We start from the raw sequence: 22603 nt of genomic DNA on the forward strand, positions 1-22603 counted from the left end.
TAGAGGTTACTTCCTCAAATAAGTCTTCTCTTAATATCTCAGACATATGTTTTCTTAGAAATCCACACATATTTTGTGATTATGTCATGTGTCTTTTTTTTCCTGAATGTTCTGGGGAGGCAGAGCTGTATGTTATGCTCACATTACCAAAGATAAGATTTACTCAAAGTTGCTAAGACTTTTTTTTTTAACATCATAAATGGAAAGATCATCCCTCATCTGTCCTATTTCCTGTCCAATTCTGTATTGTATGTCAACCCACTACTGTATGCTTGGTTGTACACATGCACACTTATACATCCTTTACCCTTCCCTACACACTGGCATAGTAGATCTATTCTTTGTATCCCACTTTACTGTTTTAGATTCTCCTGTCATAGAAACATGGCACTTCATTTTGTGGTTTACCCAGGCTAACCAATTCAAGAATTAAGTTATGCTTTAATGTCCTTTATCTCCCCAGGGTTTACATAGAGCCCAACATAGTATAGTCATGTAATACCTGCTGAATAAATGGCTCTTTTCAATAACTATTAAGGTACAAGATACATTCCTTTCATGACCTCTACTTCTCAAGAAAGCAAAAAGACTCTTCCTGACCACCTGTCTAGTATCAGAAACTCATTACAGACAGCACATTTGTGAGCCTGAAAACCAGCCAGCATTGTCAGCATCAAAAACAGAATAGCTTAGAGTGGTATCTTTGGATATTAAAGCAACTTTTCTTTGCTGGCTAGGTAAACAACCCTAAAGGCCTTCTGTCAGTGAGATTGCTCAATGCTAGTCACTTGTCAATTACAGCAGAGCTGGTATGTTCAAGGAAAGGAGCTTAGTATTGTATGGATGGCCACCATCTTGGAAGTAGCAAGAAAAACAGACCTGATGAATCTCCCCCACAAAGTCTTATGCCGGAAGGGAGTACCAATAGAAAAGTGGTGGATATGGTTAGAAATGGAAAGATTTTTCCCCTGTCTTCTTCAATGTCTTTGTTGCAGGTAGCAGAGCATCACATGCAATGTTTTAGATTTCCAATAACACTGTATCTAAAAACAAAAAAGACTATAATTGAAGTGGTGAGGCAAACAGATGGACATCTAAAGAGACCATCCTATTTGTCTCTAGCATGTAAACAATAAGATCAAATTCAGCTTTATCTGTTTATTGAAGATGTAAATAATATGCACATGGCACAGTAAGAGCCTATGGGCACAAATGGGGTATTATACACTGTCAGCAAAGAAAATTTCAATCAGCAAGAAATAACAAACTCAGAAGATTCAATAAGCACATCTTTTTTGGGCTCTTGTATGTCCAGCACTGTTCTAAGTGCCTAGGATATATCAGATTAAATGAACCAAATCCCTGCCTCAGAGATCACATATATCCTAGTGGTAAACTACCTTTGTGAACGGATGCTACTTGAGTTCCCAAACACCTGTGTCTTCCATCTGATGTTTTGCAGTAAATCTAAAGCGGCTATCCCTTGTTACCAATCAAAGTTTTCTTCTTTGTTTGTCTGCTTGTCCCTCCCACCAGTTGTTGGTAATAGTGCTAATCCTATAGATGTGAGGAAAAACATTACTAACCAAAATCAGGCCAAATTGATTAAAGTAAACTGTGTACACAGGCTGTCTTACCCTAAGGTAGAGTTCAATGGGTCTGTGCTGAACATGAAAAGGATAGGAGTTTTATATCTAGAGAGTAATGGGTTTACAAATAGGGTACGGTATGGCAGGCAAATCAGTAGGGGTCAAAAAAGCAAAACATAAGCATAACAAATTAATCATAACAGCCTTCTGAAACAAATGCATGGCTGCAAGGTGCTCATAGCAAGGTGATCATAACAACTTTTTGAAATAAAGGCTTAGTTGCTGTTTCCTGAAACAGGTAATGTAGAACCATTTGCAATTAATATTATAGGTAACACACTGCCCAATCCTTGAGAAGAAAAGGCTTAATCATAAATAAGAATGAAACTACTTTGCTTTACTATTAGATGGTTTTCAGGCCCAAGATGGAGGCAGGCTGGTTTATCAATAGAGAACAAGCATGATACAAAGGATGCTTCATAGACAGTGTAACATATCACTCTTTCCACATGTTTTCTTCTGTCTGGTTGGTTGAAGATATTTGTCACTGGTAATGGAGTTCTGTCTTTTCTCTGAGATTTCTGTGGAATATCTAGGGTTTACAGGGCTTCAGGATTCAAAGCAGGACAGAATATGACTGCTTCTCTTAGGCTGTTTTGTCATGTTTCACCCTTTGACTTTGTTATGCCAGTGTCCTCTATTCTGTGCTGAACTATAATTCAGTCTAATGCAGAAACTAAATTAATCAATATCCAAATGTCCAAAATTGAGACAGAGATAGTGGACTTTGCCAAAGAAACTCCTATTAGGGGCCAATCTTCTGAGCCCAAGATTTAAATCTGGGCTGGTCTACTTGTTAAATCTGTGATCTGGAGCAAGCTGTTTAAATTCCTTGAAACATAATTTCCTTGCCTGTAAATGGAGATCATAGTCTCTACTTCTTCAGTATGGTAAGTAAATAAGGTAATGCATGTAACACTCTTTATACTATCACAATAAAAACTTGGTATCTTTTGCATTATTTCCTTTACATCTACTATTTTCTCCGGACTGATCTATATTTCTTTAGTTTATGTGCACAGTTATCTCAGTAGACAGGTATTGTAAAGGGTATGGGGTCATTTTTAGGCTGTAGGCCTATGCTGCAATTAACAAGTGCCAACTTTCTTTTTTCTTTAATGCTTTATGCATATATTTCATACACATACATCTATGCACTATGTACATACTCATTGTCCACAGAGGCCAGAAGAGGACATCAGATTCCCTGGGACAAGTGTTACAAGCTTCAATAAGGATCTGAAACTGGAACCTGAGTCCTCTAGGAGAGTAGCCAGTGTTCTTAACTGCTGAGTCACCTCACCAGTACCAAGTGTCAGCTGTCAAACACATACTAGCCAGTTATTCTCTTAAAATACTTATACTGATACATGTCAATATATCTGCTTTCCCCCTGTACTGGCTAGTTTTGTGTCAACTAGACACAGGCTGGAGTTATCACAGAGAAAGGAGCATCAGTTGAGGAAATGCCTCCATGAGATCCAGCTGTAAGGCATTTTCTCAATTAGTGATCAAGGGGGGAAGTCCTGTTGCGGGTGGTGCCATCTCTGGGCTGGTCGTCTTGGTTCTATAAAAGAGCAGGCTGAGCAATCCAGGGGAAGCAAGCCAGTAAGGAACATCCCTCCATGGCCTCTGCATCAGCTCCTGCTCCCTCCCCTGCTTGAGTTCCAGTCCTGACTTCCTTTGGTGATGAACAGCAGTATGGAAGTGTAAGCTGAATAAACCCTTTCCTCCCCAACTTGCTTCTTGGTCATGATGTTTGTGCAGGAATAGAAACCCTGACTAAGACACCCCCTAATCCACTGACAGAAATTTAATTTCATTGGGTACTCTTTTCAGGAGCAACTGAAAATATCCCCTTCATTTAAAGGGAAAATGGTAGCAGCAAGGTAAAATAGAAGGTACAGATTCATTTTGTTTTTGCTCTCAGACATTTTTAGAATTGCATTCTTGTCTCAGCAACTGGTGAAAAATGACATTTGATTTTTAGCATATTCTCTAACAATCCTAATGAGGTAGGTTTCATCACCATCATCATGCCCATTTTACAGATGAAGAACTGAGGCACGTATGCACCGATGCCAATACTGAGGTTTGGACCCAGATAGCATGTCTCCCCCAAGACACTATGCCACCAATATCAACACATCTTAGAAGAGCCAAGGCCTTTGCAGGCTGAGTCACAGAAATAATTTTAGCCTTTGTCATTTGTTGCCAGGTCAAAAAATGAAAGCAACAGCTAAGACACTCTTTTAAGTTTTAAGAGTATTTACTTTATGTGAGCACCTTGAGAGAAAAATTATTTCTTAAAGAAAATGTATTATCTGGTATGATTCTCCATTATGCTTCCCATCAGTAATTCATCATAAGTTTCAAAGTTCATCATCCAGGAGAGGTGTTTGCAAGTCATCAGATAGTAGAACATGCTGTTTGTTGTCAGTGTGAATTAAGTCATTAGCCTACGTTTCATTGTTCTCATCCTTATTGCCCATTCAAGAAGAAATATAACATGGCAAAGAACTCATCTGATGTAGGCATTTTTTCATAAACTATAAATGTAGGTTGTTAATTGCAATTTTAAATATTTTATGGTTGTGGATTATATAATGGTTTGATCTTTTCCTACAAGCTAAAACTATCAAAATTGTGAATTTTGCTGCAATGCAGAGGCTCATACTCAGAACGTATTCACCTTTACTTTTGTTTGGGGAGTAAAACAAACAATTACATGGATGGGTGTATAAAATCATTCCTAATATAGCTGCCTTTTCCCTAAAATCCCGTCTTACTACCACTATACTGTCTCCTGCAAACAAATTATCATAAGATTGATAGAGAGAAAAAGACAGGAGAGGGGAATAACAACTACTCATTGAAGTTCAAGCCCAGTCCCACATTGTAATTCTTTCCCTAGAGCCATCCAGCATTGTCTTCTAAATGTCTTACATGCATAGTGCTCTGACCTCCAAACAAGCTTCACTGGGAATCCAAACAAAGACAATGACATTGGGCATCTAATTTAATTTGGCTTCATTATTTGAAACAAAGAGATAATCCTTCCCTTAAAGGATCATTGTGATAACATAAAAGGTGCTTGGCCTGGAATATAGTACTAACAAACTTGTAAGAAATTGTACTTTCTGGGCTTGAGAGATGGTTAAGAGCAGAGACAGTTCTTCCAAAAGTTGTATTTTTTGAGCGAATCTTGCCTACTCAATGTGCTATAGACCAATGAAAGGCATGGTTTTGGTTGTTTGGGGAGGGGGGGTTGTTTTGTTTTGAGACGTTATTTCTATATATTTCTGAGTGTATTAGAACTTACTATGTAGAGGAGACTAGCCTCATAATAATTCACAGAGATCTATCTGACTCTGCCTCCTGATCATACATCAGGACATCTAGCAATAGATTTTGTTTGAAAAGACATGATGACCTTTATTCTTAGTACTTAAGAGGAAGAATCAGGCAAATCTCTGTGAGTTCCAGGCCAGTTAAAGAAATATAATGAGAACCTGTCTCAAAAAAATAGGCAGATGACTGCTGAGAAATAACACCTGAGCTTAACCTCTGGCCTCCACACAAGTACACACACACGCACGCACACACACACACACACACACACACACACACACTTGCACATTCATTCAGTCCCCAGATTCCTCCATGTACTTTTTTTCACATCTATGCAGTACATGCTCCAGGCAGCATTCTGAGAAAAGACAATGTAGTAGTAAACCAAAAATACAGGTACTGAAGCATGGCAGAATTTGTATTCCCTTGGAGATAGCAGAATTTTGAAACAAAGATACAGTGGGATATTATAATTGGTGCTAGAATGAAATTAAAATAAGATATTGGTGGTGATGTTTGTTTTTGTTTGGTTGTTTGTTTGTTTTAAATAGAATGTGTTATCAGGGCATATGATTAAAGGGAAGTGAAGGAAATGAGCCCACTGGTCTAGTGGGTCCCAGAAGTTCATTCCAGTGAGAGCCAAGAATTAAGCAGTAGGAATACAGCAAAATACGAATGTAGAAAAGTCAGCAAGGACAAAGCTCCATGTAGTTCTTCCTAGTCAGAACTTGAGGTTTTATTCTGAACATGATAGGAAACCCCTAAGGAAGGTGGCATTTTTTAATAGGTTCAATTTTCTTCATTTTAAATTACCAGAAAAATCAGAAACCAAAGCCATCTGACTCCTAATGTACTATGCTTCCTACTCAGGTCTACATTCTCTAGACCTGAATGCCCTTGGCTTCTTGATTTTACTTCTCTTGCATGATTGGCTGTGATCTTCTTCCTAAATCAAAAAACAATTGTCGCAGGTTCTGTGCATTTGACTCCGTTGCCATTTGGCCAACCAGGTTCAGCATTCTCCTATTTCTATGTGTATTGCTCCTGTTCAAGCTATTAAACAAGATTCATTACCCATGAACTTGCTCAGCAAGCATTTAAGCTTGCCCATGAAAGCAAAGTGAGGACATAAGGGAAAGAGAAATAGTAGCTTTGATTAGAATGTTTAACTTCACAGATTTCTAGGAATCTTCAGATATCAGGATATTTTAATTAACTAAGTGAAAATTTCTCCAAGATTATGGAAGTAATTACATTATATTATCTTTCTTATCCAGATCAATGTGAAATCAGGCAAAAGCTGCAACAGTATCCTGCAATTGTTTTTCCCCTTCACCAAGACCATTTTTATTTGGTTTGTTTATCAAATATCAGCTTCAGTAATTTTACATTGAAAGCAGATCTATTTTCCCAGCCAAGTTATAGAAGACAAACTTAGCTTATTTGGGAAATTACAAAATGGGGTGGTTCAGGTTGATTTTCAATGCCAACACCCAAGATCTGGGAATTTACCCCTGTGAAATAAGGATCAAAACAGGCATGATGGACTCTTGCAGACCTATATAGCCGTTGCCCTATTGATAGAGACAACAAACAGTTGATAACAGACATGCGTGATTCCAGGCATGCATGTGTAAAGGGAAATGTGTGACTAGATAGTCACTTGTTTGGCTTCATCCACAGCTTAAATTTGGAGTCCTTTGAAAAATGTAATGTTTCAAAGGCAGAATGATTATTTCTGTTCACTTATTAAGGGATGACTAACTTGCTTTTGGCTGCTCTACAAATGAATCACGGTAACAGTCCCCAACTTTGGACTTCTGCTGTTCTGATGTAATGCATGGCTATTAAAAGAAGAGGAAAGAGAGTGGGTGAGAGTGAGATCATGCAAAGACGGAACGTAACACAAAGTGAGCTAGTGTAATTTATGAACTGCAGAGACCAGATCTATCCACTTCAAGGTGTTTTTATTTGACTTGGGTAAGGATATCTTACTAGTTGCTACCTGTCCACCTACAGCAGTAGAATATAGAACCTAATTAAGACCTAAAACTTGGAGGGATTCAGTGTAGAAGATATGGGGTGGGGATTTGGTAATGGGAATTGTTTAATAGCTGTAACAGGAACAATACTCATAGAAATAGGAGACATGAAATTTGGAGGCATTCAGTGCACAAACCATGTAGGGGGGCAAAGAACAGCCTGTCCCTTGAAAGTATTTCTAAGTGAATTTGATTTAGTGTGATGTGGAAGGTAATATTTGAGGGCAAGCAAAACAAACCAACAATCCCTCCTCTTTTTTTTAAAGTGTCTTCAGTTTTTTCTTCAGTAGCAGCAGAAAATAGGGTGGGGACAAGGAAAAGAAGGCAGCAGAGAAATGGGATGCTGTGCAAAGTCCCAGGCAGGGGAGGTCGTGACTTGAATTGCATCCTGCCAGAAACCAGAGAATACACATCTTCTTCAAATCTTTCCTCATAGTTGAAATGTTGTGTGATTGTTTGAAGGTATTCCCAAAGCATGTTAAAGGCCCTGTGTGGTCAAGGTCAACATCCTGTCCTCTCCCTTCATTCCCTTTATAGCACACTCCCCAAAAACTAAAGAGATTGCATCAGATTATTACCTTGTATTGCACAGATATTTTTCCTATGGTAACCAGCCGTCAGGAGCAGATAGTTCCCTCCTTCTACATCCCTTCTCTACCCTCCTCTACAAGGTGTCCCTGCTGTCTTCTGAGGAAAATGCAAATGTGCCAAGGAAAAGCAGAAAGGAAATGAGACACTGGCCTGTGGCGACCGGCAGTCCATCCTGGCTTTGTCCCAGGCTCTGGCAGAAGGGGATTAGAAAGGCCAGTGCTTCCTCAGAATGAAAAATCACTCAGAGAAGAGAATCTTTTAAGTATATCCATTTCCTTTGCCCTGTTTTCTTTCTGCATTTCATCTAGTTTCAGATCTGTCATTACCTTAAAAGGAACGTCAGAGTGTTGGAAATAGTGCCTCAAGTAGCTCTAATAAATCGCAAATTGTCATTTATCATGTTAACTTTCTTTCACCTAGTATCTGATTATACAGTTTACAGATACCATTTATCTTAGAATAATATGACATTACAAATACAATGGTGGATTCTTAAGAATCCACACCAGATCCTCTGCATATATGTTATGGCTATTGACTTGGTGTTTTATGAGACTCCTAACAGTGGGAACAGGTGTATCTCTGCTCTTTTGCATACTCTTGGGACTCTTTTTCATCCTATAGGGTTGCCTTGTATTTATCCAGGTAGGAGGGCTTTTGCCTTGTCTTATTGGGTTTTGTTTTGTTGTGTTTGGTTATTGTCTTCTGGAGGCAGACTCTTTTCTGAGGAGGAAACAGAGGGAGTGGGTGTGGGGAGAGGGGACAAGGGTGTGAGCTGGGAGGAGTGGAGAGAGGAAAACTATGGTCAGGACATATTGTATGACAGAAGAATCTATGTTCAACAACAACAACAATAATAATAATAACAATAAAAGAATCAGCTAAGTCAATACCCATTTTATTATTGAGACTATTCTATCTGAAGCCTTGGACATAAAGAAGTAGAATGACAACCCTAGGATCTCCAGGATGCAAGAGAAATGCTAAGTAACCCGGCAAACCTTTATCTGGCAACTTCAGCTACTGTAGGAAGAATAGAAAAAGTATGAAGTCAGAGCCCACCCCTTTATTATTTGTTCATATTGTCATGTGATATTGATGTCTAAAGATGAGGTTTAACTCCTGCTAAGATTTAAAGAGGCTTAGGCTTTACTAATACAAAACACTTGGTATTGTTTATTGTTAAAATCTCATTGTTTTGTACACTGTATTCCCTGTTATTTTACATGCATGAATGCATGCATACTAAATTCATGATAATTACCGTATTACTGATAACACAGTATATTTGATGTGTACTGTTTATGAGTACTTATTGAGTGTGTGTTGGCTTAATGGCATCTATACATAGTCATATAAAAGTCGTACAAACACAGAATTTCCACTGACCAATGTGACAGATTCAGACTATGTTAAGGGCCAAGTCTATTAATTTGTCTTGTTTTCTCTCCCCTTCTCTGAAAGCATCTAAAATAATTTATTACTACACTCTTGTGGGTTGCTGCTGTTTATATTATAGAATAGCTGAGGCATAGCTTCCATTCTTTGCCTTTTCCTTTTTCACAAAATCTTGCAAATATATATTTTACCACAACTTAGAATGCCAGGGTTCTACTTCTCTCATTGGGGCTCCTTCAGGAAAGTAAATCAGAACATCCTAAGGCCACACATATATGTAGATATCTAAGTATTATGTGCAAGATATCTGACCATAACTCTGTGAGTGTCCAAGAGTGAATCGTGTTTATATTTCATATGTACTTCTTAGAAACAACTATGAAACCTGGGTTGTTTTAAAATACACAAAGAGGAGCTTCAACTTTCAGGTCTTCTCACCTCTTATTCCACAGTACAATTTGACTTTCAGTGTTTCCTACCAGGTGAGTGGCCTGGCACCACTCAGCTACCTTGTCATTCATTCTGTGTCACACTACTACTCAGAAACAAGAGTGATACATGCACTACCCACCACCCCATCAGAAATGCAAGGCAACTACATCTCACAACATCTCTACTGCTGACTTAAGAAATCCTCCATCTCTAACTTCAGTAAGGTTCCTTCCCATTTTCTAATACTCTCAGCAATTGTTTAGTAGGACAATGGTTAATATACTGCCTGACTCCTTCCATGTATAATCCCAGAGGTCTTAGCAGTAGAACTGCAAAGTTGGCAGATCACTAAATAGCTTTTACCTCCTCAACAAGCAGGGCCTGGTTACTGTAGAGAAAGGATGGAAAAACATCCCCTACTGTAATTGGGTTCAGCCCATCTTTAACCCATCTTTAGCCCATCTTTAACACCATCTTTTATAGCAGTCTTTTTCTCTTTAAATATTTACTAATCATTCTAAGAAAGGTTTTTTACACTGCTTATGGGAACAAACACTGCACTAAATATTATATATATTCATGCTTTCAATACCACTCCTCTAGTCTATTCTGAATCTTTCCCCTAAAGTCTTTACCTCTTGCCAAAATTCTCTCATCTTTACATTCTTCTTCATTTTTTTCTTCTCCAAAATAACCTTTTAAATTTGGAACTTCTGGTGACTAGGAATGATCCTAATCAAGACTTGCTAGCCTGTACTAAGACAAGAGTGGACAGAAAGATACTTGCAGAGCTTAAAACCACTGAAAGACTTTTTTTGGCAATTAATTCCAAAATGCTAAGACAAAAATTTAGCATATGGTTCAAACTGTAAAAATGGTCTCCTAGGTATATCTGAAAGATTGTATGTGTATGTGAAAGAAATGAAAATATTTTAGCTAGACATAATACAGTAACATTTTCTGAACCTAAGGGCTGGTGTTCATGAAGAGATGCATGGGAAGGGGACACTGGGATTTAAGATGAACAACTCCATCTGTGGGCTAAGTAAAGTACTTTAACAGCTGGTGCTTCTCAGACATTTTCAGAAAAGCCTACTATCCCACTCAGTCAGACACATGCATGCACAGCAAAACATCTTAACCAACAACCCATTTAGAACAGATTGAGAGAAGATATAGCAGGACAATGCAGACACTCGTGGGAGAGTTCATTCTTTGTTAGGCAAAGCCATAGATACATTTGTTTATTTAACACCCAAACACATGTCTCCTACTAGCCTCATTTTGCAGTTCAGCCACATTTACAGAGGTAAGACAAAGCTACCATAATAATAACTGCCTAAAGAGTTGAGGCAGTTAGCTAGAGGTCCATGTATATATAGTTAAAACAGTAAGATGATGTAATTCTAAGATACCAATGAACCCTATTGACAAGCCTCTCATGAGCTTTGATATTCTCATTATAAATGGAATTGTTGGGAGGAGGTAAAGCATGATATCCTGGACCACAGTACTAGTTCATTTAATCCCTTTACAAATATACTGCCTGTTTTCCCACTTCAGATATTTCGATTCTATAAACACTTACATGTGAATTTTAGCAGTTGGATAATAAAAGCACAAATTCAGAAATCGGCTTGCAGGAAACCTCACTGAAGCTCTGGCACCTAGAAATATATATGATAAGAGCTTAAATACACAGGCCCCGTTCAGATTGCTAGGTATAACCTAATTCTTCCTCTTATCTTGGAAAAATGATTTAAGTTCTCTGTGTCTCAGTTGCCTCCCCTGTAAGTTAAGGCTAGTGTTCATATGTACTTTGGAATCTATTTTAAGTTCTAGATCAGCTAATCTGTGCCAATGCCTAGGTCTGTACTTGGCATGGAGGAGTAGGTGTTATTTTCTCATGCACTTTGATGGAAAGTGTAAAGTGTGTTGACACAACTACTATCTGACACTAGTCAAGGTGTGTAGAATAATTCTTGACATACTGGGGTTAGAAACCAGTGTCTTGCACATAGTGGGCAAGTACTCTATCACTGAGCACACTCCAGTCCTTAAAGTGTATAGAAATGGCATTGTGCCCCCTTAGTGCAATTTCAATTTTTATCAACTAGAGTCTTATCATTTAGTGACGTTCCTATCTAAAACACCATAACTGAAGCAACTTGGGGAGGCAAAGGTTTATTTAGCTTATGCTTCAACATCACTGTTCGTCAGAAAGAAGTCAGGGTAGTACCTCAAGTAGGGCTGGAATCATGAGGCAGGAGCTGATGCAGAGGCTTTGGAGAGATACTGCTTAGTGGATTGCTCCTTGTGACTTGCTCCTCATGGCCTGCTCAGACTGCTTTCTTACAGAACCCTAGACCACCAGCCCAGGGATGGTACCACCTACAATATGCTGGGTAATTAATCATCACTAATTAAGAAAATGCCCTCTAGGCCTGCCTACAGTCCCATCTTATTGAGGCATTCTCTCAATTGAGGCCTTCTCCTCTTTGGTAACCCTCATTTGTGTCAAGTTGACATAAAATTATCCAGCACAGCTATCAGGGTAAACTCTTTGGCTTTTATAGTAGAGAGTAATTATATAAGATTATTAAGCTGTTAGCACCATCAGAATTCCCCAGAAAGTCTATATAGGTTGTACTACAGCGAAGGTGATTTCTCAGTTCTGGAATGGGGCCTAAAAATTTGCATTTCTCACAAGCTGTTGGTTTGATGCTGCTAGCCTGGACGCCACATACTATGAAAACTACTGATCCAACGTATGTCTTACAGCCCTACTATGCATTTGTGAACTATGGGAAAAACATTTTAAACTCTCTGCCTTTCCTTTTCCCCAAAAGAATTTTTTTCATTTCAAGAGCTAATATTACTTATTAATATCTATTTGTCCATTAAAAATCTAACCTTTGTTTTTCTCCCCCATAGTTGCATACTGCAGTGACCAAGATCCAGGTTCCAAGGCCTGGATTTAACTATACATTTGCCCACATATGTGTCCTGAATAATGATAAGACTTGCATTGTGGATGACATAGTACACGTCCTGGAAGAGCTAAAGAATGCTCGGGCCACCAATCGGACCAATTTTGCTATCACATATCCGATCACTCACTTAAAAGATGGAAGGGCTGTCTATAATGGGCACCAACTCGGAGGTGTCACTGTGCACAGCAAGGATCGGGTGAAATCTGCAGAGGCCATTCAGCTTACCTACTATCTGCAATCAATCAACAGTCTCAATGACATGGTAGCTGAGAGGTGGGAGTCCAGCTTCTGTGACACTGTCAAACTATTCCAGAAATCCAACAGCAAAGTCAAAATATACCCGTACACATCCTCATCACTGAGGGAAGATTTCCAGAAGACCAGCCGTGTATCAGAACGTTACCTGGTCACCAGCCTGATCCTGGTAGTCACCATGGCTATTCTGTGCTGCTCTATGCAGGACTGTGTCCGCAGCAAACCCTGGTTAGGCCTACTTGGGTTGGTGACCATAAGCCTAGCCACTCTCACTGCAGCCGGAATCATCAATCTTACTGGTGGAAAATACAACTCCACCTTCCTGGGAGTCCCTTTCGTCATGCTAGGTAAGTACTGCCATTCATTTTCCTTGGTTTTCTTATTTGTTTGCTTGTTTAACTTGTATTGATAATAGTAACTAGCTTTCTCAAAAAGCCATTTGACAATTTTGTTTCACTATAGTGTGAAGGGGGTTGAACCAGTTATACCAAGTACTGGTTATTACCAAGGATCAACACAACCTGGTACATATATCAGAAAGCCAAAGGCTTTGGCTCCAGCTGTGTTTCTACATTTAGGAGCTGTGTAGTATTTGGCAGATATCAATCTTGTCTGTCCCCCAGTGTTTTAGGGTGTATTTTTTATCAAAAGTAGACCTGAGTAGGGAATGTATAGACAAGGAGTTTATTTAGGAGAACTCTAGTAGCACCAGTATGGGGTTGAAGATGTGAGGTGGGAAGGCAAGCAGCCCAAAGTGTGTTAGGGTACTGCTTTGCATACTGGTAGTGGGTACTCCAATTCCCCTCCAGACTTTTAGAAGACTGAGTAGATCACTCAGAAAGGTACTCTGTGAAGGCTGAGGAAGCTGGATGGTTTACACCAAAGTCCTGTGTGAGATTCACTGAGGGCTGCTCCCCTGCATAGCTAACTCCTCAGCACTTTCCTTCTGTAGCTATAGAAACTCCACCAGGTGACTTTCTGGTGAAAAGCCCTGGGAAGTTTTAAAATTGCAAATGGGAGGGCAAGTGGGTTAGGCTACCTTGCTTGCTTTCTCTATTAATGACTAGAGTAGATGTGAGCATCACACCAAAGGATGTGATAAGTAAACAGAAACTTGGAAAGTATCCTGTGAAATATCAGTAGAAAGGTATCTTTTATGTTAATCTTGGTGGCCAAGTGGTTTTTCCCAAGTTTTTAATTAGGGAAGAGCAGCAGTGATTCCTCAAAAGATAAAAAAAAAGTCAGAATATTCATGCCATTGAAGATGACATGTGAAGTACACTAGGTGGTAAAGGTTCCTGTGAGCCAAAGATTCAATGAAGTTAGGTTAGCTTTCTATCTTCCCACCCCCACTTTCTGTCACAACTTCTCATCAATTTCTCTAGCAAAATTATTAAACTGTCACTTGGAATCAGATACCAATGTTACAAAGCAGTTATGGGATTGTTCTTGTTGTTGACTGGGGCATCATCATAATTTATTTTATTAGTATGATTTGTGCCATGTTTAGATTATCAGTTTTTAAAAATAACACAGAATTTTCTTAAAATATCTCAGACGAATTACACAGTTTAATGATAAGCAGGGTTGGTGGAGCTACATTCTGCCCTCAATGCTTTGTGACCTGTGGGAATTGAGACCTAGTCAATACACATATACCAGTTGCTTTTATAGAATGCAGGGCACTGTGGAGAGACTAAGCAGTCTGAGAATGTGCTGGACCAATTTAGTTGTCAGTGTTGAAAACAATAGAGAAGGAAGCTGCTGTACTACCTTCTGCATTCAGTCTGATAAGAAGGCAACACAATCACTCCCTTTAAAACTGACTCCAGAACTCTGTAGGTCAATTGTGGAATCCAAGGCAGTTCCTCAAAGAGTGGGGAAGACTAAGTATTAGTAACTTCCTCGGAGAGTTGAGTCAAAGTTTAAATTAAGATGTGTTGCTCATGATTAGTCACATGCTTGACTGCTTGGATTTTTTTTTTAACTTTTCATTTTAAAAATAGTGTTTCTGTTGTTGCTTTTGCAAGCAGAAGATAAACAAGAATAAGAAATTGGTTGAGAACTGAATCGAGATAGATTCTTAAGGTGAGGAAAAAGCGATGTGCGAGCTAGGAAAAAGGAATGCAAGTTTGGCTTTCTGCCACTCCAACTCATTACCAATGATCACAGAGCATTACAATATTTAAAGCTTCTCAAAATTAATAATAAATAAGGAACATAAAATTACAGTATTTAAAGCTGATTAGAATTAATCTTCAAGGAACAATATTCAAATTTTACTATGTACAATGAACTAAAAATATTCACAACTTCTTGAAGCTGATTGTACATACCTTGTTCCTTTAAAGATACTTTAAATGTGCATTCAAAGTAAATATAACGAATATATATTTTAAAACACCAAAAAATATGTCAGACAGTATTGGAACAGGAGGGATGTGAACGATGTTAGGGTAGGACAGTGCCATTAGATAGCAGTGTTTTAAAAGTGAGTCCAGAAACTAAGTAGCTCCACAACTACCCAGAGACCAAGCATCATTGAACTTTAACTCAGGATTTAATTCAGAAAACAGAACAATAACCACAAAAGTAAACAAACAGGTATTTTCAGTAAAAAAGAACAAGCACACCAAGTATCCAGTACTCCCAGAATTGTTTGAGATTTATGAGGAATGTTACGTGCATTGGTTTGATCAAGGCTTTTCCTGCTGAAAGTCAGCATGCAATCTTTCCATACATCGTCAGCCTGTATGATTCTCACATTACTTGATCACAGCATGAACGGAAGCTAAATATTTTAGTAGCTAAGGCTCATTTGCAATAAAGATTTTGCATGATGTAATTGGTGTTTAACATGCTCATAAAGCTAACAATGCCTGTATTTAGGATGCTTGTCCTTCTGGAATTCTCAGATAATCCTTAGAGTAGGACTGTGAAATGAAATATAAGCAAGAGCAGATTTATGAATGTATTCAAAGCCATTGTTTAGTTCTGTTTATTGATGACTCGTCCTAAAATAGCGGTAAATATTTCAAAAGACCAAGAAGAAATGTGGTGCTAGGAGTTTATGCTACATATCAATTAGGTGTCTGATAATTTGTTGTCCATAATATCAAATGCTTATTTAAACTTAACCTAATCATGTTATTTTAAAAACTTCATGATTTAGTTTGTCATATAAAACTATAACAAATCAAGACATATATATATATATATATATATATATATATATATATATATATAGAGAGAGAGAGAGAGAGAGATGAAATTTATTTAGAAACATTTTGGTGTTTTTAAATAAATATTCATTATAGTTACTTAGAATGCACATTTAAAGTATCTTTAAAAGTACAAGGTAGGTTTGGTGGAATTATTAAAGATTCTACTTAATTTTATTTTATACAATCAATTTCAAGATGTTGTGAATATTTTCAGTTCATTGTACTTAGTAAAATCAGGTTTGAATATTTATAAATTTTTTATAAAAATATTTATAAAATATTTAATTCAGAAATATCCTTGGTTATTAATAATAACCACAATGTGACAAGTATTATAAATTTCAAATTCAACATTCTTAGTGTAACCCCAATCACATAAGGTCAGATCCAGCAAAATGCCAAAATGAGAATTGATTGCAATGAAAAGATTTAAGACTACATGTGGTAAGCAGTAAGGTTAACCTGACAAAATTCCACAAGAGGAAAGTATTTGAATAAACCCTGAGAAGTCATAATGGGATTTGATTTTGTGTTTCTAGCTAAAATGATACATGATATCTCTGGCAAAAAAAAAAAAAAATATATCCTACACAGATGAATCAGCTTGGCAATGATGTAAGCATAAATACCTCATGATTTAGAATGTTTTTCATCAGTGCCTGCATATTAGACACTTTCAATTCTGCCAAAACCTCTATCCAGATGAGTCAGGGTAGTTTATCTAGAGCTGAAATCCTCAAAGGTCTACAGTATTATAAATGTTTATTGTCGTTTTTAGTTGCCAGAATTTAGAGAAGAATTTACTTGGCTATATTAATGTCAGGTAGTGAGGTATTAATATTTATAAGCATCTTTTAAATCTATTATAACGTGTCATCTAAGGAATGAGGTTTTGTATCATTGTTGTCTAGTTGAGTATGATTTAAGAAATTAGCATCTGTTTTGTATGAGGAAATTCTCCTTACAACTGTATTATTTATTTATGAAGCTCTGTTTATCAAACATAAGTCAAGAAAGCAAGAGTATGTTGGAGAATATAGAAAGAACAGAAGGAATGTTTTATTCCTTATGCATGTGGGAAGCTTGTTTCTCATATACATTTCATACACATAAAGGGAATAATTGAAGTGATTATGAAAGAGAGTTTGGATATCACTTTCTGCGTGGCATTTTAACTTACAAGGGTCACTTTGCCTTTGTTGATGTTCCACAGCACTGGGGATGAAATGAGATGAAAAATACTCTTCAATTTTGAAGAGATCAAATGTCAAGTCCATGGTGCCCTCTTCTGAACTAACCAGTGGAGCACACAGCTGTTATATGACTCACCTAATCAGACCTTGTAGTTTCATAGTCCTTGTGAAAGAAATCTTACTGTTTACTTAAACTTTACTACATTATTAACTGAGATCAAACTGTAGATAGCTTTCTATAATCTTCTTTGCATTGATCAATATATCAGCAGTACCATTTCTCTGCATCACTGCTAAATAAATTCCTCATCAGCCTCCTGCTTACCCTATACATATATGAAGGTGTAATTTGTGGTCATAATATATTATAGACAGCATTAGCTATAGCAGATATCATTTATAGTTTAGAATTACTTCATGTTATATATATTAGAACTAACATTAATATAGCTTAACAGTGCATATTTTTAATGTTAAACAAAGATATAGCTCTCTGTATTAGTTAAAAATTATATATATAAGTATATAAAATATGCCTGAATATGATGTACCATAAATATATGTATAACATATACATGATATATAGCTTCATGTTGTCTCCTGAGAGACTCTGCCAGAGCCTGACCAATACAGATACAGATGCTTGAAGCCAAGCATGGGACGGAGAATGGGGACCTCAGTAGAGGAGTTAGGGGAGGAGCTGAAGGAGCTAAAGGGGTTTGCAACCCCATAGGAAAAACAACAGTACCAACCAACCAGACCCCCAGAGCTCCCAAGGACTAAACCACCAACCAAAGAGTACGCACAGAGGGCCCCATGGCTCCAGCTGCCTATGTAGCAGAAAATTGCCTTATCTGGAATCAGTGGGAGGGGAGGCTGTTAGTCCTGTGAAGGCTTGATGCTCCAACTTAAGGGAATGCTAGGGCCATGAGGGTGAATACGGGGGCACCCTCATAGAAGCAGGAGGGCATGGGGTAGGGGGGTTGTGGAGGGGAAACCAGGAAGGGGGATAACATTTAAAATGTAAATAAATAAAATAACCAATAGAAACAAATAAATAAAAAATAAAATCAAAAAAGAAAAGATATTACACAATGGCATAGCATATATCATGGATAATATATATATATATATATATATATATATATATATATATATATACATACATACATACACACACATTTATATACTAGTTTTACATATATAAACATTCTAATATACTTACATATAAAACATAAATATCTTTAAATAAAACTCTATTATCAAAATAATTTACTGAACTTTCAAATGCAATTGTCTAGCAAAGGACAACTATTTCTCAGTTTCAAACCCTATGTTGTTATTGGAATATGTATATTATTTAGTATATGTAAAGCCTATAGTAGAAATGCAAAGATGCATATATCCTTCCCAGATATAAGCATCTGTCTTTACTTAAGTAGAGTACACTTTTACTCTTAACTGTGAGACACAACAGGCAAGGATAAACCAAACATTTCATATTTCTAAGTAAATGTTTATAACTGACAAAGTTTAAATGTAACCCCATTAATGAACTCTTTTCTAAATAATAGACGTTACTTAATCCAGAAATATCTATTCTTGACATTTCTTTCTTAGTACAAGAAACATCATAAATTTATGCAGATGTTATCAAAGAAAAGTATTTTATAAACATGGGCTATATCATGAAACTTGATAGAGTAAAGTATATTTTAAGTAGTTTGTAATCTATGGCATTTTTAGATGAATATACTTGTTTGTTTCAATATATGAAATTTGTTACAGGTGCATTATAGGTGACTTCACTTTCTCTTGATATTACACATTTTCATACTGAAACTTAAAGATGATCTACCAGTAAGCCATCTTATTGTAACTTTCCTCAACAATTCCTCATGGTGCCAAAGCTGAAGACATCCCTGCTAGTAGGGAAGGCATTAAAACCTGAAAAAGCCTAAGGAGCATCCAAAGGCAGCAGTCAGTTTCCATGCTGTGTCTGTGAGCTTTGGGGAAGATAAGGAAATATAGGACCAAGGAAAACCTAAACACAAAATTCCAGAAGTACAGAGTAGATCAATTCCTATGATTAGTCATTAACACAGCAAGCAAGCAAAAACAAATCTCGCAGGTCTCATTAAAAAAAATTAAATAACTTTAAAACATGAGTCACTTTATGAGCAGATTTCTAGAAGCATTTCTACTGGTTAGAGTTAACTCTCAACTATTTGCTAGTGAATTCCTGCCCTGATAGATTATAAACAACCCTGAAGGCTTTGGCTATACCCCAGAAAGGAGCTTGGGTAAAAGTGAGATTTAATCTGTTGAGTATGCCTGAAAGTCATCCTAAGTGACTGTAGGATTAGGCAGCTGAGTTTCTTCTAGCATTAGTGTTATTTATCATCTCTGCTGCTTTTTCTCTTCATTAGTTCTAAGCACTGTAAGGTCACTACATATACAGATACCAAAAATAATGTTTGGGAAAGAAGAAGAATTATTAGTTTACATTCTTTTGTATTTTATTTTACTAGAGGACAGATAGCCCCATAGTCCATTGCTAATGAAATTAATAAAGGCAGCTTCCCTTTCCGATTCCCACACCTGGCACAACTTGTGTGTGTGAATGCTCAAGAGTTTTACTTTCCTTAACCTAGGGCTTAACTAAAATCCTGTGTCCTGTGCCACCTCAAAGTAATTGCTTATGAATAATTACAACTTGGAAGTATGTGTGTATGTGTGTGTGTGTGTGTGTGTGTTACTACTCATGGGCTCCTAGTCATGTAACAGTAGACGTGCAGTATAACAACAAACAGAAATGTACCTTGAATCTGCTTTGAAAAGAAAATGCTTCAAAAGCTTTGTTTTCAAAATGTGATAGAATAAGTTGTACCATTTAATGGTTCCTCTTGGTGAGTCATTTGATTTCTGCTTTGACTATATGAAATGGGTCCCTGACATCCTCACTATGATACAGTAAAAGACTGAGATTATGACCTGTCACTTTGATTATAAGTCATGACTCCCATTCCCTCTGCAAACCCCCTGGTCACCAAACTTATGATGTACTACAAACGCCATGTTTAGATAGCATTTTAATGGTTATCCAAGTGAACTTTGCTGCCAGAGTTGTTTCTATAGAACTCTTACTTCAGAGGCTTAATATCACATGTATTTGTCTCTCTCTCTCACACACACACACACACACACACACACAAACACACACACACCTACCTTCCAGGTGACTTTGAGGCATACTCACAAATTAAATCTCACATCCACCAGAACTCTTTTCTGGGATATAGCCAAAGCCTTCACGGTTGTTTATATCCTACCAAGGCAGCTATAGAAAGCATGTTGAAGTCTGAAAATGACTTGTGTCAGTCAGTTCTCTCTACCTAAGTCTTAGGGACTGAAATTGGGTCATCATACTTGCTGGTAGGCACCCTCTCCAACTAACTATCTTTCCAGCTCCAAATAATTATTTAAACTAAACACAAAGCAAACAACAATACTTTGAAATTACCTCTTTTTTTAATGAGGAAAATAATATTCAAAACTCAGGGAAAAAAATTTCTTCAGTCTACAGGCAGTACATTAGACTACTCCCTCTTAAGATTTGGCCTCCAAGTCCTGCCTGTTGTACTCCAGTTCCTAAGATAAGAGAGCTAAAGAAGTGACACCCACCCTGCCTCCCCGACTTCTCCCCCACCCCCACCCGCGGGTGAGGTGGGACTGGGAGTCTAACTTTCCAAGATTCTAGAGTAGCAGGAAAAGATAAAGCCAGGGCTGGCTGGCATGGAAACAAAAAGATGTTACTGTGTGCTGAAATGATCCTAATTACTCTTCAGGCAACCCCATTTTCTGTCCCAGTTTCCCCCCAATAAGGGAAGCTGCTTTCATACACCATTGTCCCAAAGCAGTTTGCAATTAAAACTATACCTTTATAGGCCAAAACTGAAGAAAATTCGACAGTAATTCTAGACAGAGAACGAATTTGGGGGTGGGGCGTTTATGGGCTCTTAGAGTGTATTTCTTCTTGAGTCCAAGCCAGGAAACAGGGTTTCCACAATTTATTTTTCCTTTAAGATAATAGGAGGCAACCTCTTAAGCATAAACATGCAGCTGTAACCTGAGACTAGTGCCAGGCAGGTACTCCAGGCTGCTAACAAATCCCTAAGAGGCACCAATAACTCTCTTGGCACTCATTTCTCCCTTGACTGACTAAGGTGTAGAAGGGAAAAAGGAGAAGCCAGGGGAGGGAGGGAAAAGGAGGGGATGTTTCCAAGAGCCCCTGAAAACAAAATTCAAATTCTCTTTGGAAATGCCCTTTGAACCAAAAACATGCAAAAAGACTCAGAACTCAATAAAAAAGATCAAACTATATACAATGGGCTTTTAAGTGACAGCAACAGAACTGGAGACAAGCTAACAATATATTTTCATCTTTCCCTGAGTGTGATTATTTTCATACTGGAACCTTATTACCCTTTTGCTCTGTTAATTCAAGTGTTTTTCTCATTCAGCTCCTAAGATTATGGAGTCCTATTATATTGTGCAGAAAGTATCAGTGTCAAATAATACCACTATAAAATATCACACTAATTATATTTTTAATTTATATTTAATTCTATATTCAATTTTACGTTTAATTTTAGCTAAAATCCTACTTTAGGATTAACTAATTCTGCTGTATGATCTTACCATACTTAAATACTCAATATTAATGTCTTGTTTTAAGGTATTTTTTCCAACAAGTAAATACTCTCAAAACTATTTGGACTTTTCAGCAACCTCTTCAATTGCATTTACTTCCAAAGTTTTATTGTTCTTCATGTTCCCAGATTAAATGGTCAGTATTATTTCCCAAGGGCACTGATGTTTTAGCAGTATTAGTCTTCTTACTCATTGACAAAGATTGGTTTACTTTTAATCAAAGGTTGGTCTGTCCATCCAGAGAAAATTGGAAACAGATTTAATAACTAGTTTTTCCTCTTGAGACTGAGCACTGTTAACTGCCTAAAACATAATTACCTGCAGAATACCAGTCAACAAATACCCTTTTTACTTCATACTGGGGAATTTAGGTGCTCCAGTTTAATAGAGGCCATGGTACTAGTAATCAAATCTACAGTCTTGCCCTGACCTCTAAAAGTAGCTGTAAAATGATGTCTAATAAATTAAGATGAATGACAAATCCCTCTGAGGAAACAGGCCTGTATTATTACTTTTTAATGGGTAGTCAGGTATGAGCTCAGGACAAGAAGGATACAAATATCAGCCTGGGTGCAAGGTCAGACATATGCCCAGTTATTTCGCATAGAAAATAATGGTGACTCACTCCACTCACATTATATGTGGCTGGATATTTTAAATTGCTTTTTTTTTTTTTCAAAACAAGACTATCATACCAGAGTACAGTATAATGGGACTGGATTTGCAAAGGTGTAGAAGCAGACAATTAGATCTTCTAATCGA

The 22603-nt window shown here is 37.4% G+C and overlaps 1 protein-coding gene across 1 annotated transcript in view; it reads left to right on the forward strand.

The window, feature by feature from the left end:
• The window catches only part of Ptchd1 (patched domain containing 1), a 54013-nt gene that overhangs the window by 24396 nt on the left and 7014 nt on the right, over positions 1-22603 (forward strand). The window contains exon 2 of the mRNA XM_021153790.2: positions 12398-13058. Coding sequence (XP_021009449.1) covers positions 12398-13058 — 661 coding nt within the window. The remainder of the gene's footprint in view (positions 1-12397; positions 13059-22603) is intronic.

The sequence above is a fragment of the Mus caroli genome, unplaced genomic scaffold (genome assembly GCF_978045245.1).
Source record: "Mus caroli unplaced genomic scaffold, Mus_caroli_1 scaffold_5, whole genome shotgun sequence".
Taxonomy (NCBI): domain Eukaryota; kingdom Metazoa; phylum Chordata; class Mammalia; order Rodentia; family Muridae; genus Mus; species Mus caroli.